Source organism: Photinus pyralis, unplaced genomic scaffold (assembly GCF_008802855.1).
Source record: "Photinus pyralis isolate 1611_PpyrPB1 unplaced genomic scaffold, Ppyr1.3 Ppyr1.4_LG10, whole genome shotgun sequence".
Classification (NCBI taxonomy): Eukaryota; Metazoa; Arthropoda; class Insecta; order Coleoptera; family Lampyridae; genus Photinus; species Photinus pyralis.
The window spans coordinates 11,552,682-11,570,150 of record NW_022170250.1 but is presented as its reverse complement, the minus strand read 5'-3'; the positions used below and the strand labels follow the sequence as shown (position 1 = coordinate 11,570,150).

General features: G+C 44.5%; 1 protein-coding gene across 10 annotated transcripts; it reads right to left on the bottom strand.

Moving 5' to 3' along the window:
* Positions 1–184: 184 nt before the first annotated feature.
* On the bottom strand, positions 185–15,658 carry LOC116161898 (RIMS-binding protein 2). 10 transcript variants are annotated; one of them, XM_031475380.1, is made up of 16 exons: positions 15,538–15,658; positions 15,226–15,395; positions 14,868–15,154; positions 13,869–14,817; positions 13,653–13,819; positions 13,386–13,538; positions 7,963–8,016; positions 7,612–7,802; positions 7,140–7,560; positions 6,739–7,091; positions 6,604–6,691; positions 6,369–6,539; positions 5,865–6,322; positions 2,517–2,787; positions 2,034–2,116; positions 185–1,772 (listed from the first exon to the last, which is right to left on the bottom strand). In XM_031475380.1, exons 2-16 carry the CDS (start codon positions 15,390–15,392, stop codon positions 1,389–1,391), a joined length of 4,197 nt encoding a protein of 1,398 aa, XP_031331240.1. In that variant the 5' UTR covers positions 15,393–15,395; positions 15,538–15,658; the 3' UTR covers positions 185–1,388. The 10 variants fall into 10 exon arrangements, with proteins under 10 accessions (XP_031331240.1, XP_031331241.1, XP_031331242.1 ...); XM_031475381.1 differs by having other exon boundaries at positions 2,517–2,784; XM_031475382.1 differs by having other exon boundaries at positions 6,369–6,521.
* Positions 15,659–17,469: the final 1,811 nt, after the last annotated feature.

The window sequence follows — 17,469 nt, the reverse complement described above, 5'->3', positions numbered from 1 at the left end:
TTTTCAAGAATGACTCGTTTTCATTTTATTTCATTGACATTACTTCATTCCGAATATACATACGTAAAGCAGTACTTAAAATCCTGTTCTATTTACATATGGAGGTCGCCGCGAATTAGGACCGAAAATATAAGAAGGTACGGAAAGTAGGCCATGAATCCCAATAAGAATAATTCAACTCTGGTGTATTAAGGCAGCTTAACGCTGTAAGTTTATTATCGTTTATTTTTTGGTACAATATTAATAATGTGTATGATACATGAAGGTTAGATAACACTCAAGCTGTAGCTTCACCAATTAATCCAGGTCCTCTTATTGATATGTGACCATGGGACGAACCTTATAATAGACTATTTTTGTCCCAAAACTTAACTGCGTCTGATTTTAGCTATCACCTCGTGCTCGACTCAACATACAGACACGCCTAGTGCTCTTGTGATTACAAAATCAAGGGTGCGCGAAACGGTGCCTGGATACGAAGTCGCTTTTTTTTTTAAAAGCACTGACGTAAAATCAGCTATCAGCCTGTACAATATTCACATAAGCAGTTTTGCAAAGATATATACATATAGGAAGGTACGTAGATCACTGACCGGATCTAGGAAAGGATGAACCAACATTTATATAATTCATTATATCTTACATTAGAATTTGTAAAAAACGAAACAAGAACCAGTGCCCGGGCTAGGAGTCCTTTTAACATTCGCCCAATTTTTTTTTGTTTTCAAACGTAACGAGTTCCAACAAGTTTGTGCTTAATTATAGGTTTCGCAACATGTTACAAGGAGTACTAGCTGTGCGTTAAAAATGGAGAAGGCACAACAAATTTGTAGCGCACCGTATTTAAAAATACAAAATTTACACATCGTCAACTAAACTTTGGATTTAAATACCTTACGCCTGTAACAGCTAGAATTTGGAAATAACTTTTTAGTTGAGTTGTGCCGGCAGAGCTGTTTTTGAATCCGTCCCCGTCGTCCGTTTTACGCGAGATCAGTCGGATTTCGTCGGGATGATAGTTGTCGTCTCGCGAAAACGTCGACGTTCCACGCGAAAATTGTGAGCTAACTAAGCGACTAGCTAACGTTATTGGTCAAATTTGAATTTGTACTCAAATATATAGTTGAATATGTCACTTTGTATTGATAATACTGAAATGTTTCACTTTAACCGAACTCGCCTCGTTCGGCTCTAAACAAAAAGGCGAGTTCCTCTCTAATTATAATACATTGAACACTTCTCTTTTCATTAAATGTAGGTAATTAAGTAATTGTAAAAAAATTACGAAGTCTTAAAATTTAAGATTCTCGAGCGATACAAAAAGCTTCGATAAGCGGTTCCAAAAACAGCTGATATCACTATAAAAACAAGAGAGAGAGAGTATTTGGTTATTTTCCTCCGAGTCCAAATTTCATAAAGATTAGTTCCTTCCCCTTCGACAGTATGTCGCCGCCAGGGGCCGTTATTTCGTTTAGCTTTTGCATCAGATTGGGACCCTGTTGCTGCTGCTGCTGTTGCTGCGGCTGCTGTTGCTGAAGCGGCGCGCCGATCGTCGGTATTACCTGCGGTACTCCCTTGTGTTGCTGAAGACGCGTCACGCCGCCGAACTGCTGCTGGCTAACGGCCTGTCCGCTGAATGGCGTCGGTTGACCGAAGACGCTCGTCGGGTTTGTGCTAATCGTTTGTTGGGCGTAATTGGTTGGTTGCTGCGAGGTGCCCTGGGCGATATTACCACCTCTCGCCGCCCCTATCATTTCCCCTCTCCCCCTCCCCTGAAAAATACAGCTCACTTTCAGTATATCAGCTATGATCGTCCTAATGGGGTCATGCAATGAGAGAAATGAAGTCATGCCAGTTTCTTTATGTACTGTGGGAGTATAGAGAGAGAGAGAGCGAGAAGAGAGAAGATCTGGCTATGTTCATGAGGTCTATGTTTTTTTCATCCTTTTGATATTGACTTAAGTGAAGCATACACTGCGGCCATACATGCAAACACGTCAATACAGATAGAGCGGCGCGAGTGAGACAGTTACCTGGTGCTCGGTGAAGACTTGTGTGTTCGGTGTCGCAGTGTTGGTAGCATTGTCTAACTGAGAGGGTAACACAGGGCAGGCATCTAGCAACAGACAACACACAGTACAGTCAGGCGCCAGTTTGGACATATTCGGAGCTGTTCGTGTCCCTCCCCGTCCCCCATTACTGTCAATTGTCGTCGTGAGTGTAATGTGAGTGTAAAAAACGGTTCCGCGTATGTCCGTCCCCAGCTTAAGATAGAAAGAGATAGAGCTAGCAAATTAGCATCCAATCCGATAGTGCAATCTCAACATTTAGACAATTAAAGCAGCTTATTTATTACAACCCTTTCTGATCAAAAAAATTCGAAAAAACCCATCACACGCCCCGGAGGTGAAACAATCACAACAAAAATAACAAAAGCGTGTGACGACGTAAATTGAGAAACAAAACAAAACCGAAAGAAAGTCCAAGACGGAGCAGTCCTCGACTTTCTCATATACCTCTTTTGAGCGAGCGGGCGGGATTCTCCCTGGGCGGCGGTGGGGGCCCGCGCGCGCCCGGTCCGTGTCCGCGACCTCTCTGCCCGCGACCGGCGCCGGGCATCTGCTGCGACGTCTGCCCGCTGCCGCCGTACTGGTCGGGCGCCTCGGTAAGGAAGTTCGACGGCACCAGCCCGCGCACGCCCTCGATCTCCGCCATGTAGAAGCCGTCGTCGTCCATCTCGCCGTAGACGTTGATAATTTGGCCGGTCGTGAAGGATAACTCCACCTGCAGTTGGGGGGGAAGACGGGTAAAAACAACAGGAATTCAGCGAACTTGTCGCCCAGCAAACACAAATTGGCGCCTCACCAGCAAACCATTCGCGTGCCACTCATTGGCACATAAAGTTAATTACTGACTTTCAGGCACAACATCAAAATTTCTAGCAAGTTTTCAAAATTAATACAATGAGGAGGTGTATGTCAATTTACTCTTCACCTTCTTCACTTCTGCGGTCTTGATACTTCTAAAATGAAGGTTTAACCAAAAGAACATAGACGGAGTGTTTGTGAACTTTTTTTTCTTTTTCTGTGATCCTAATACGATAATTTCGGAAAGAAAGAATGGCGGAATCATGACATGTCTCCCAATTTATTTTTTACCTTCTTGGTGGTACGCAGATTTCTATTTTCCTGACGCACATTAGGAAACCATAGGTGACATATTTCTGTGGTCTTGATACATTTAAAATGAGTTATCAACCAATAGAGCATAGGGTCGGTTAACGTAAGCAAGTGTTTGCAAATACTCTATTCTACTCGGATCTTTATCTTCCAGATGTAACCATTTTTAAAGAAGACATTTTCTCAGGAACACATGTTACATCTATCAAAATGACATAAATATCTTTCACCCCTTTTTGCGCTTTTGTGATCCCGATACGATCATTTGGGACAACATTTTATTAGGAGAACGTGACACATGAGGAGGTATCTGCCAATAATTTTCCTTTTACCTTCTTGAGAATACGCAAAAAGATGTTGCCAATAAATTCTATACCAGTTTAGATTTCTATTCTCCTGATCTAACCATTTAAAAAAACATAACGGATGAGGGAGTATTTGTTAACATTTGCTACACCTTTTCGCGTTTTTGTGATCCTAATACGACATTTTTTGGCAGTAAAGTAACATGACATATGCGGTAAAAAAACATTTGCATCACAAAACCAGAATACACGATACATTCCTGCGGCCTTGATACTTGCCCTGACGTAAAAAAAACATTTTATCAGGAAAACATAATCAATTCGGCGGTTTTGATACCTTAAAAATAAATGCCCATCAAAAAAGATAATTAGCATGGTGCTTCTCAATACCTTCTGCACTTTTCTTGAGTTCATAGTCCTAATACGATAATTTTGGAAAGAGAAAGTTGTATCAGAAGAACATGACCCGTGAAGAGGTGTTTGTCAATTTATTCTTTACCTTGCGAATACGTATACGTGTTTGCCAATTAATCTAGTACACTCTTGGATTTGTATTGTTCTTTAAAAATCAGATTTATATAAGGAAGGCGTGATACATTTCTGCGGTCTTGATACTTCTAAAATTAGTGCTGAATCAAAGGAAGATAATATGTGAGGAGTGTTTTTCAATATTTTTACACCGATTTGGCACGAAACTTGTATCAGAAGTATATAACATGTGAGTGTCTGTCAAATTATTTTTCATCTTGCGGATAAGTGAAATCTTTTTTTAAAGAAACATTTGTATCAGGAGAAGATGACATATGAGAAGGTAACGTTTGTATCAGAACGGTGTGATACATTTCTGTACTCTTGATACATCAAAGGAACATAATGGGTGTTTATCCCTATTTTCTACACCTTTTTGCGTTTCTGTTGTCCTACTAGAAAATTCTTGGAAAGAAAAAGAACATGGCGTATGAGGAGGTGCCTGTGAATTTATTTTTCACGATTAGTTCTATACCTTCTTGGATTTCTGTGTTCTTAATCAGGAAAACATGACACATTTCTGCGGTTATGATACTTTTGAAATAAATGTTGGATCAAAAGGACATAATGGACGAGGGGTCGTTTGTTAATATCTTTCACACCTTTTTTTCGCTTTTGTGATCTTGGTACAATCATTTTTGGAAAAAAAACATTTGTACCAGGAGAAGATGACATATGAGGAGGTAACGTTTGCATCAGTACGGCGCGATACATTTCTGTACCCTTGATACTTTCAAATAAATGTTGATCAATGGAACAAAATGTATGAAAGAGTGTTTATCCATATTTTCTATACCTTTTTGCGCTTCTGTGGTCCTAATACGACATTTTTGGAAAGTAAACTAACATGAAGTAAGAGGTAAAAAGACATTTGTATCAGAAAACCAGGATACACGATATATTCCTGCGGCCTTGATACTTGTCCTGACGTAGATTTCAATATTTTTCACGCCGATTTGCGTTTTTGTGACCTTAACACGATAATCTTGAAAAGAACTCGTATCAGGAGTGTATGACACGTGGCGAGGTGTCTGTAGAAATATTTTTCATCTTGCAGATACGTGAGAAAGTGCCAATAAACTCTATTCCACTCGGGTTTTTATTTTCCTGATATAACAATTTTAAAAAAAGGCATTTTATCAGGAAAACATGAAACTTTTGAAATAAATGTTGTATCAAAAGGACATAATGGGTGGGGGGAGGGCGTCTTTTTAGTATCTTCTACACCTTCTGCCCTTTTGTGATCCTGGCACAATCATTTTTTAAAGAAACATTTGTATCAGGAGATGATGACATGTGAGGAGGTAACGTGTGTATCAGGAGGGCGTGATACAGTTCTGTACTCTTCATACTTTAAAATAAATGTTGAATCAGATATAGTATGTATGAAAGGGTGATTATACATATTTATACAAATAAACAAATTCTTGGAGAGAAAAAGAACATGATATATGAGGAGGTGTCTGTCAATTTATTGTTCACGAAAGTGTTTGACGATTAGTTCTATTCCTTCTTGGGTTTCTGTGTTCTTGACGTAAAAAAGACATTAGTATCAGGAAAACATGATACATGAGAAATTTCTGCGCCCTTAATAGTTTTCAAATAAATATTGAATCAAAAATTGTAATTGATGAGGAGGTGTTTGTCAATATTTTCTACAGTTTTTTTGAGATTCTGTGATGCTGAGAGTATCAGGAGAAAATGACTTGTGTCAATTTATTTTTCGCCATCCTGAATGCATCGTATACCTTCTCAAATCTTATTTCTCGAAATGAATGATGGATCAAAGGAGCATGATGTGTGAAGGAGGTGCGTGTTTGCTGGGTAGCGACACAATATACTAGCTTCTCACCTCCGCGTCAACGTTCGGACTCAACTCCTGCGGATCGTAGTCGTAAAGCGCGACCATCCGCTTAACGGGAACGTTCGCGTAAATATCCCCCCAACGGTCGCGATTTTGCCCGCCCCCCTCGACCTCCATCACCATGTTGTGCGGCACGTATCCCCTTCGACCGCGACACTCGCCCCAATAGAACCCGTCGGCGTCCTTATCGCCCCATACTTTAATCGAATCGCCCTCGGAGAACGGCAGCTCCTCCTCGCACGCGTCCGGATTAGGCGACATCGTCGCCGGATCGTAATCGAAAAGCGCGACGAACCATCGCGCCCGTTTCTGCGCGGTCGGCGTCGTCGTCGTCGGCTGCGCGACGCCCGGCGCGCCTCTCGGCTGCTGCGCCTGCTGCTGGCTAGGCGGCACCTGTCGCTGCTGCACGGTCCTCATGTTGGTCACGTTCCTCGGGTTCGGCTGAGCTAAAACCGATCGTTAGCATCGACTGAGCTCCTCCCGACAACGTACCTTGCTGGTAGTAAGGTTGCTGCGTTTGCTCGTTGCGCTGCTGGGGCGGCGTCCTATGCTGACGCTGCTGCTGCATGTACTGCTGCCTGGGATTTCGACGATCCTGCAGCTCGTCCTCTGATAAATTAGTTTCGAAAGACTCCTTCGTGATTTCTGGAATGGATCGTTGCGCTAGGATTAAAAGAAATGCGTAAAGGTGCGGGTTGGGCCCTGTGTGCGTGGGAGGGTCACTCACCTATTGACGGTATCCCGCTTTGCTGCTGGTGGACTCCGGTTGTCGGGAAAATTTCTTTGTCGCTGAGGTTTTCGTCGTGCTCGATTATCTGTAAGGTGAAGCTGAGTGGGGTTCGGCGGGGTAGGGGGCACTCACCTGCTGCCCCTGAGGTTGACGCTGCTGCTGTTGCTGTCGCATGTGCATCGGCACAGCCGAGTGCGGTTGCTGCCGGGCTCTGACCGCCCCTCCGCGTAAGACACTGACCGGAATCGGGGTCGGCACCGAGTCGACCGACTGACTGTCTCTCGCTTTCGTCTTGACGGTGACGTGCCTGGGGTTTAAGCCTAGTAATTTACTTATATCTATCAAGGCGTGATCGCCGGTAGGCGAATCGACATCAGTCACTTTTTTTCCGTCGGCGTACACCGAGTAGCCGGTCACGATCGAGCCGGGGTGGTGGGGAGGCTGGACAGGGTGCCAGGTTACTAAAAGCGTACCGTCCTGGGGACCTGAAACGGGCCGTGAGTTGTGACGGTACGGGGGACGCGGTGGCCTACCTGGTTCAACCATAATTTCGCTAGGGGGATCCGGTAGGCCCTTCGGTAGGGTGCGGAAGTCGGTGTGTGCGGCGGCAGGCATGGGGAGGTCTTCGGTTAGGTTGGCTACGTTTTGCGAGGCCCTGTGGTGTTTCGCCCTTACGGTCACGCGGTACTGCGTGTTTGGTGTTAGTCCGGTTATTGTGTGCCTGTAGATGCCTGGCTTGACGGTGCGCACTTCGACGTTATTAACGCATACGACGTGCTGATGATTTGAGTTCGCAGGCAACCAGTTGATCACGGAGGAGGTGGCCGTGACGTTAGTGGCGCGTACGGCACTCGGACCGAGCTGGTGCGTGTCGCGTCCGATGATCATCGTGCAGGCTGCGTCTCGCGATGTTCGCCGATTCGCCGTCACGGACCGTACGCTGATTCTGTGCGGCTGTTGAGCGACAGATTTTAATCGAGTTAGAAAAAGACAGCGGTAACTTACTCTGTTACTGTCTACACCCTCCACGAGTGCCCGAGTACGTTCAGTCGCCTTTATCGTAGTTTTAAGCACACCGTCGACGTACACGTGGTAGCTTTCGATCTGATTGCCCGGCCCCACGTCGGGCGCCGTCCAACCGATCAACACGCTTTTGTTCAGTTGACGTTCCAGTGTTAGATTTCGTGGTGCGGGAACTAACACGGAGAAGAACAGGTCAGCTGTTGATTTTTATACCTAAATGTCAGTTCTAACTTCTACTCTTTAATTATGCCCTAACGATACTAGTCAGCTCTGGTGAAGATGGCGAGGTGAGCATGCGGTATGTGTGAAATGTGATATATGTAAAATGCTTACTTATTGTCGTCTTTAACGTGGATAGCAGTACAACCTTGTTTCCGAATAAGCTAGCTGGAATAGAAAGCGTTTCGATAAGATGCATGCAAGAAGCACATCTAAGAAAGAATTGCGTTTGGCTCGCCCTCAGCACAAGTTGAAAGCTTGCCAAGTATTTTCTACCGAGTAAACGGCAACATGTAAGACAGCCTGCACATCAAAGCTTTGCCACTACTTCACTTCTATCAAATGTTTCTGACATATTGCACACGAGGGCGCTCTAACACAGTGCCGCACAAAGTCCAGCAGCGCATAATGAGCGCAAGGAAGGGTTTGAGTACATCGTGCTCTTTTAGGCACTATCTAGAACTACTTCTACAGTCTCTAAGCGACCCTCTTAACATCATACTGAACCCTTCTCCTTCTCTCCCCCCCCCCTCCCGAGGAACTTAGGAACCTAGAACCTAGAACTGAAGCAACACAGCTTCGTAATTCCTTCCATCGTCTGACACTTTCCGCGTCACTCTGCTCTTTTAAACGTAACCTACAACCTCTTCGCGCCTATGGGCATTTTAAGGCTTCCTGACTCCACTTTTTGAAACTACCACTTTCGCTCTTAAGGCACTACAAACTCTGAAAGCTTTGGAGCAATCTATAACACTTAAACAGTCCCTTAAGATCCTATCTATGGTGCAATGTAGAACCAGGTCTTCATAAAGCTGTCGGCATCTGCAAATCTCCCAACGCCCTCCTGGAGTGGCCCCTTTCAGGACATTTAGACAATTGCAGAGGCTTTAGTACTATCTCCAGGTGCATGTCACCTAAAAGAGGAGATGGGTCTCCACTGGCGCCTGTTACAGCCAGTAGGAGACCTGAGAATCCAGATGGCGCCATGGTGCTGATACGGTTTATAAAACATTGGAAGGACCTAAAAGGCATTTTCTAATACTAGAAAAGTCTAAATAATTTTGATTAATGTGGAAAAGAAAGTGTTGAACGCCTAGACAACTGTGGACTAGAAAAGCTACACTAGAAAGCATAAAGGTTTTTGTCTTTCTTTAATTATACTTCTGCGCAAAAAATGTGTGTACCAAATAACAAACCAAAAATTTACAGAACAAAATGCTTTAACGAAAAGTTGCACCAAATAGTCCTGATGGTACATACATGTAAGCGACCGGCAATCGCAAATGCTCCGGTGCACAAGGGGAACCATCTGATTTAGGTTGCACCCAAAAGACCTTAATGGTACACTAAATCGGCTACATTTGTTCCAAAAACCACAATCTACAACAGCGCCCAAATGATCCTGGTGGCAAACTAGAGGAACTAGATCTACGGTTGCACCAATAATGAATGCCCTCATGGTATACATAATTCGCTAAGCCACCTCTGATCAAATAAATGAACTAAACTACTTACAATCGCGCCAAAAGGGCCCTAGAGGAAAATTACAGGAACTAAAGGTCCAACAATGGCTAGCAAAAGATGGACGGTTGAACCACAGAGACCTTAATGGCAGACCAAGTGAACTAAGTGACCCTCAATCGCGCCACATGGCTCCTACTGCAAAATGGCAAACTAAAGAAACTACACGATCTATGGTTGCACTAAGGCTTACTTACTGACCTACAGTTGCGTCAAAAATGTTCTAGTGGCAAGCTAATGGACTTAACTGATGCATCTTGGCCCAAAAGGACCCTATTGGCACACTAAATGAACTAAACGGCCTAAAATCGCTCCAAAAATGCACTTCTAGGGTCTGCAAAAGGTCCTAGTGCAATTGAATAAATCTGAGCGATGTACGGTTGCATCAATGGGACCACCATGGCACCCACACCGCACTAATCCACCCAAAATCGCATCTCCAACCCCTACAATAGCACCTAAAGTGTCTTGCTGGGAAACTAGAGGAACTAAACGAGTCACGATTGCACCAAAAGGACCATTCAGGGACACTGATGGCCTAAAATCGCTCCAAAAATGCAGTTCCAGGATCTGCAAAAGGTCCTAGTGCAAATGAATGAAACTGGGCGATCTACATTTCTGGTCCGTTAACTTGGCCCCCCCCACTGAGAGATTTCATAGTCGTATTATTTTGAAATGAATGCGCTCGTTATGCGCTCATATGCGCCACCGATAATAACTCTTGCGCCATTATCGTTTTTTAGAAATCCGAAAAACATTTGGGGGGGGGGCCAAGTGAACGTAGCCTCCCCAGTACGTATTTTGTCCCTTGTAACTAGGTCACCTGATACATTTGGTTATGCGCTCAATTGCGCCACTTGAATTAAAGCTAGCGCCATTACGGTTAAGCCGTGACAAATTTTCAAAAAGTGGGGGGCCAACTTAACGTTTTTAAAAGTTACTTTTTTTAACATCTTTTCACTTATAATTGCACAAGAGGTTTGTATTTTACCGAGTAAATTTGGGTTGTTTAGGTAATGAAAATCTGTTGCCTAGCAATTAGACGAGAAAAACTGTCAACTAATAAAAATGCGACACCGCAGGCGGAGCATTTTTAGGTTGACAGTTTTTCGAGTCCAATTGCTAAAAGGAAACAGATTTGAATTGCCACAACCCAAATTTATTCGGTTTAAATACAAACCTCGAGTGTAATTCGGAAGGACAATTTAACGAACAAGAAATTCACCAAACTAATCAATTATTGACAGACGTCAAACTAGTCATATGGGTAAGGATAATGCGATTATTGGTTCGAAAATGAATAAGTGAAAAATCCACTAGTGCATTTGTCGCTGGAAAAGTTGCAGGTAACTTTTGCCGCTGTCAAAGTGACAATTACACTGCGGCTTATGTGATTTTTTATACATGAGTTGAATTGTCATACGAAATTGTACTCTCAGGTATGCGCTGAAATGCGCCGTAAAAAGATATCTTTGCGCCATTATTGTTTTTTGGTTATCTTTAAATATATTTGGGGGGGGGGGGCAAGTGAACGGAATCCCCCATAACGCATTTTGCTACCGGTATTTGTGCCACTTGATACATCTGGTTATGAGCTCAATTGCGCCACTTGAATTAAAGCTAGCGCCATTACGGTTAAGCCATAAAAAAATTTTAAAAAGGGGGGGGGGGCTAACTTAACGTTTTCAAAAGTTACGTTTTTTAACATGTTTTTTCTACTACATCGTACCTTTCATCATGCGCTAAAATGCGCCGTAAACAAAAATCTTGGCGCCATTATAGTGTTTCAGAAACACTATACAGGGTGTTTTTTTGGGAGCTTTAGTTAAACGATTCTGAGAAAGTAAAATAGGTAGGTTTTTAAAAATTTGTATTTAGGAGTTACTCCGAAGGCCGAATCGATGTAAAATATTTTCAAAATGGACGCACTTCCGGAAATAACTTTTGAAAACGCTAAGTTAGACCCTCCACTTTTGAAAAAATTTTTATGGCTTAACCGTAATGGCGCTAGCTTTAATTCAAGTGGCGCAATTGAGCTCATAACCAGATGTATCAAGTGACACAAATACCGGTAGCAAAATGCGTTATGAGGGATTCCGTTCACTTGCCCCCCCCCCCCAAATATATTTAAGGATAACCAAAAAACAATAATGGCGCAAAGATATCTTTTTACGGCGCATTTCAGCGCATACCTGAGAGTACAATTTCGTATGAAAAGATGTTAAAAAAAGTAACTTTTAAAAACGTTAAGTTGGCCCCCCCACTTTTTGAAAATTTGTCACGGCTTAACCGTAATGGCGCTAGTTTTAATTCAAGTGGCGCAATTGAGCGCATAACCAAATGTATCAGGTGACCTAGTTACCAGGGACCAAATACGTACTGGGGGAGGGCTACGTTCACTTGGCCCCTCCCCCCCAAATGTTTTTTCGGATTTCTAAAAAACGATAATGGCGCAAGAGTTATTATCGGTGGCGCATATGAGCGCATAACGAGCGCATTCATTTCAAAACAATACGACTATGAAATCTCTCAGTGGGGGGGCCAAGTTAACGGGTCCCTACATTTCCATCAGGGAGACCATCATGTCACCCATACTGTACTAAGCCATCCAAAATCGCATCTCCAACCCCTACAATAGCACCTAAAGTGTCTTGCTGGGAAACTAGAGGAACTAAACGAGTCACGATTGCACCAAAAGGACCATTCTGGGACACTGACGGCACAAAATCGCTCCAAAAATGCACTTCCAGGATCTGCAAAAGGTCCTAGTGCAAATGAATGAAACTGGGCGATCTACATTTCCACCAGGGAGACCATCATGGCACTCGTACTGCACTAAGCCACCCAAAATCGCATCTCCAACCCCTACAATAGCACCTAAAGTGTCTTGCTGGCAAACTAGAGGATCTAAACAAGTTACGGTTGCACCAAAAGCATTCTGGGACACGGATGTCCTAAAATCGCTCCAAAAATCCACTCCTCGGATCTACATCAGCGCCAAAACGTCCAAGTCCAAGTGCAAATTAACGATCGGCTGAAATCTTTTGGTGGAAAAGGAAGGATCTACAATAGCGCCGACAACGTCTTGACGGAAAACTAGGGGAAATAAACTACCTGCAGTTGTATGAATATGTTGACCAACCTGGATTGCATTAAGTAAGCCACCCCCATAACACACCTAAGCAACTCAGTGACCAAAAAGGCCTTTGTGGAAAGTAAAGAAAAAAATTCACTGCAGCAAGTACAGATACCACCCGCAGACCTGCGCATGCGCGCTCCCACCAAAAGCTTTTTAACTCTTCCTTTTATGTCTAAGACAACGTGTAGGTACCAAATTTGGTTCCAATCGGTTCAGCCGTTTAGTCGGAAATGAGAGTACAGTCAGACAGACAGACAGACAGACATAATTGAGATTTTGTTTGATTCGGTGCTTCAAAACGTGTATTTCCGTCAAAAAAAAGTGGGGGGGGGGGTCATTTTTTACCCCTTCCTTACTAACGTGCGAGTGGTAAAAACTAAACTACCCACAGTTGTCCCAAGGGAACCCTTATGCCACATTAAATAAACCGAATGTTTTACAGTCGCATCCAAATAAACCTTGGTGGAAAAGTAAAGGAAAAAATCGTTTAGCCCCATAAGAGCCCTGCTAGCAAACTAAACTCTTGTTCAAAATTTGAGGAACTAAAAGATTTAAAGTTGTCCACAAAAAAAGCCCATTGCCTAAACAAAAGTCAAATAATTGTCAAAAAAAGGGGCAAAATTTCATATTTTTTTGGGGGGGAGAGAAAAATTTCGAAAAAATCCCAAATTTCGATCTGACGTAAGAAGGAAGCGTGTTCAGAGTGCGAAACTAATCAGGACTACAATTTTTCGCTTTGTGCCAACCCACTCCGTCGTTAGGTTCGAATTCTCTACACTAAAAAGTAGTAGCAACGCTGAGCTGACTAATATGTTAGACTAACGTACAACAGCTGCCGTCTAGACGTAAAAAGCGCATGCGTACACGGAAGCCTTACCGGCGTCCCCGTCGTTATTGTCGTCCTCCTGCCCCTCCGACATCTCGGCGATCTCGTTGAGCCGCTGTATGTCGGCCGCGAACGTTTCGGCGCTGATCTCCTCCTCCCTGAGCGTCGTCAGCACCGCCTGGTGGAACTCGAGCAGGTCGTCACCTGGGGAAAGTCGAGGGGTTAGCGTTTGGGTTTTGAGTTGTGAGGTGGTTGGGTGGCGTGCAGGTGTCTTACCGCGTTCAGTGAGTGGTGCAGTGTGCGTTTGGTGGTTTTTACCTATAAGTCTTTGGGCAAAGTGCGACGGTACCAGTCCCCTGCGTCCGTCCAGGGTTTCGGCGTCGAGGTAGCCGGCGGTACCGACCGGTTCGCCCCAGACCAGGAGGTAGTCGCCGGCTTGTACCGCCAGCTCTTCTTCCGCTTCGGGTTCGGGATCGTACGAGAATCTGCGCGAGATGGTTAGTGGGGCGAGGGTGGGATGTTTGGGGGGGTTACCTGGCGATGTAGACCGAGCAGCGTCCCTTGCCTGGTATGTCCAGCATGTCGACCTGTCCTTCGGTCGAGTGCCCGTTGAGGTAGCTGCGGTCGGTGCTGTGCATCCCGCCCCAATCGGAGTCGAGCCCGTCGGGCATCATACGCGACAGTGGTCTGGTGTCGGTCATGCCCAACGAGGAGCCTAGGCTCCACGCCGGTGGATGCGGCGTTACTGGAGTTGCTGCCCTACGTCCAGCTCCCAATTCGACTTCCTCAAAGGGTTTTAGTTTGATTGACATTGCGGACGGCCCGGAGAGGGCCATGTTGTTAAATTGCGAACTTAAGGGGTTTGAAAACGTAACGTTATTCGTAAAGCTTGTCGTTGTGATCGGGTTGTACGGAAGCGTGTACTGAGGCAAAGCGCTAGCGACCTGGTTGCTATAGGATGGGTTGCTGAACGCAGTTTGAGGAAGCGAAGTCGGGTTGTTTGATACTAAGTGGGTGAAGGTTGGGTTTGATATCGTGCTCGTGGTGTAAGTTGATGGCGGCGGTAGTATTGTTGGGTTGCCTAAAATTGCGGATGTCGGTCCGAGTCCGGTTTGTCCCATTGTTGACGTTTGACCCAGAACGGATGGTACCAAAGGCGTTTGTCCTAATCCGATTTGGCCGAGACCGCCGAGGTGCTGGTGGTGGGCGATCGGCTGAAAGGCTGTACCCATCGGGTTTGGCTTACTGGTGTAGGGGTTGGTTAGGCTATTGAACTGTTGAGATATGGGTATTGGGTTGTAGGTGCTACTGGATGGAAGGTAACCTAGTGACGCCGGACTTTGGTGCGGGCAGTTGCTGGTGGGTCCGCACAGCGTAGACGTCGGGTATATCGAGGGAGTTGTGTGAGACATTGTGATGGGGGAGATCGGAGGACTACTTTCGCCAAGCGCGTGGCTACTCGCACTCGTCTGGATACCGGCACCTGCAATGGACAGGTTTCGAGTGACACGGAGAAGGCATACTGGTACGCACCTAGCGTGGTCGAGCGGCTGTGATCTAATTCGGCTAAAATTCTATTGTCCTGCTCAATTTTCGCCATGATCCGTTCAATTTCGCTACCCTTACTAGTTGTGTTCCAAGACTGACTGGCCTGATTCGATATTTGCACCCTTCCTCTCTGCGACGCGGCCAGCTCAAGTTGAAGCTCTTCACATCTAAAAATAGGTCGATATTCATAGTACGATCTTGAACGTGCATCTTCAAGTGTTTTGCAGGCAGAGCTTTCACCCATCAAAAGTCCCCAACAATCGGAACTTTCTCTGGGTAGGATTGAAACACAAAAAAAAACACATTGAGCAACACGCAAAGCGAGGCAGTGGACACAAATTACCTCACGGTCTCGAGCGCCACTTTCTTCTCCAGCTCCCTAACCCTCGACTGTCTCGCCTCCAACAGGTCCGACCCGCAGTTTCTTAACGCGGCCATTGCCTCGGCGTGCGCCCGCTCCAATTCCGTTTTCCTCGCCTCGGCCGCCCTCAGTTGCATCTCCAGGTCCATGATCTACAACATTTCCCGAGATTATAACTGCACGACCCATAATTACGATAATCCCGCAAATCGAAGTTGGCGAACGCGAACCAGCGTCGTTTTTCAACGAGCGCGATGGGCGCACCGGAGAAACGGGCGAAAAACTCCTACTCACCGTGTGTTTGATGTTAAATTTTAAGAAATTAAACCGGACGGACACTATTCTATCTATAATGGCGGCATACTCAGTAGGTCACAACAAAATCGATTTGCGCGCGCCGCGCGATTGATTTTCCCAACCCTCGAAATTTTCAACGCATGACGTAAGACGTCGCGACGCCCACGAACGTTGCGCGGTTAAACGTACAACTTTCGCATCGATTACGGCGCCGTCGGCCCAGTTTCCTATCGAAAACTCGCAGATTACTTGCTTATCGGGAACGGTTCGCGTCCAAAGGGAAGAGCGAACTCAACGGACTCAAACATTCATCTGTCGCATTCATAGGCACTCGAATTATAAGAGAAGTCATCGCTGCAACAATGGGAGCATCAGGTAGCAAGAGAACAGCTAGATATTGGAGTAAAATGAGGCCTCCTTAGGCTTCTACCCCTCTGATATTGGCAACCATTATTGAAACTAATGTCATGTTCAAGATTGTGCCGGTAACGCACCTTTTGAGATGTTTCTTCTGCACTCCTGGTACAGGGACCCGCTCTTGTAGAATATTTCCATGTACATTCCAACCAATTTCCGCTTACGCTTTGGAACGGTCAACATTACATTGAAATAAGGTGTTTGTATTAGGAAAACATACGATAACTACTCAGTTTCTGCTGTCTCAAAACGAATTTTGGCAGCGCACATCGCGAAAAGACCAATTTGTGACTTCTCGACCTTCTTCACTGTTCGATCCAATTAGTGGAATCTTACACTCCTGTGCTCCTGATTATGTTGTCTGACAAATTTCGACTTGCATCACCTTAAAAGTTGACATTTTCTGTTTCTGTGCTTTAAAATACTTTTGGACAGTTTTATGATCCAAAGGGAGTAGGTATTTGGGGTTCTTGTGCGCCTGATAGCCAATTCTGCGCCTCTTATGGAACAAGCTTTTTATACATCTGCAAAGCTCTTATTGATGTTTGTTTCAATATTATCCATGACGCTTGTGCCACCAGATGTCGGCTCAAATCTTGTGTAGTCGATAAATCAGTTTAATACGGTTCGTCTTATCAGGATAACATACACTTTCAGCTTCTGGTTTCTAAAAGTACCTTTTGCTAGCTTTATCATACCAAGAGACCATAGCGAATAGAAGTATAGTTCAATTTAGAGCTTCTTGTGCGCCTGGCATTCCTGGAACGATACTATGCATTGAGTTGATTTGATATAATCAGGAAAGCATACGCTCATTTTAATTTCTCTGCCCTTTTGACTACTTTCTGTTACAAAAGTACATACGTAGATAGTTACTTATGCAAATTTATGACTTCTTGTAATCTGATTTTCGCTCTTTACGCAGCAAGTAAGCGTTACATTCAATTAATGGCTGTCTACCCTTCTGCGCTCCTGATTTTTGCAATATTTCTTAGAGATGATGTTCGTTTCAAGATTATACACCCCACTGAAACGATGCCTATCTGAAATTTGATTTTTCTCTGGCTACCGGGAGAACATGATAGATGAGGAAGTCTTTTTCCAACACAAAAAAACCATTACAACCCTTTATTTTGACTTGAAGGATAATATGATAGACTGAGACTTTCTTCCCTCATCAAGAGAAGTGCTGAGACACTTTGTTTTGAATGAAACCTTCACAAACTTTGTATCAGCAGAATATAATATACGATGCACGAAGAGGTATAATACAATGCGCGGGGAGCACCAACAAAATTTCACTGGGTTCTAGGAGAACATGATAGTATTTTCTGTAACCTGGAGGAACATTTCAATACCCTACTTTGGCAATAAGCCTTGTATTAATGGAATATAAGTCGCGAGGAGGTGTTTCCGCTCCTAATACACGGAATATCAGCTAGCAAACTCGTATTCTCGCTACCAGGAAAATACGATCAACCAAAAACTGCATTAATCTCAAGAAAAACGCGT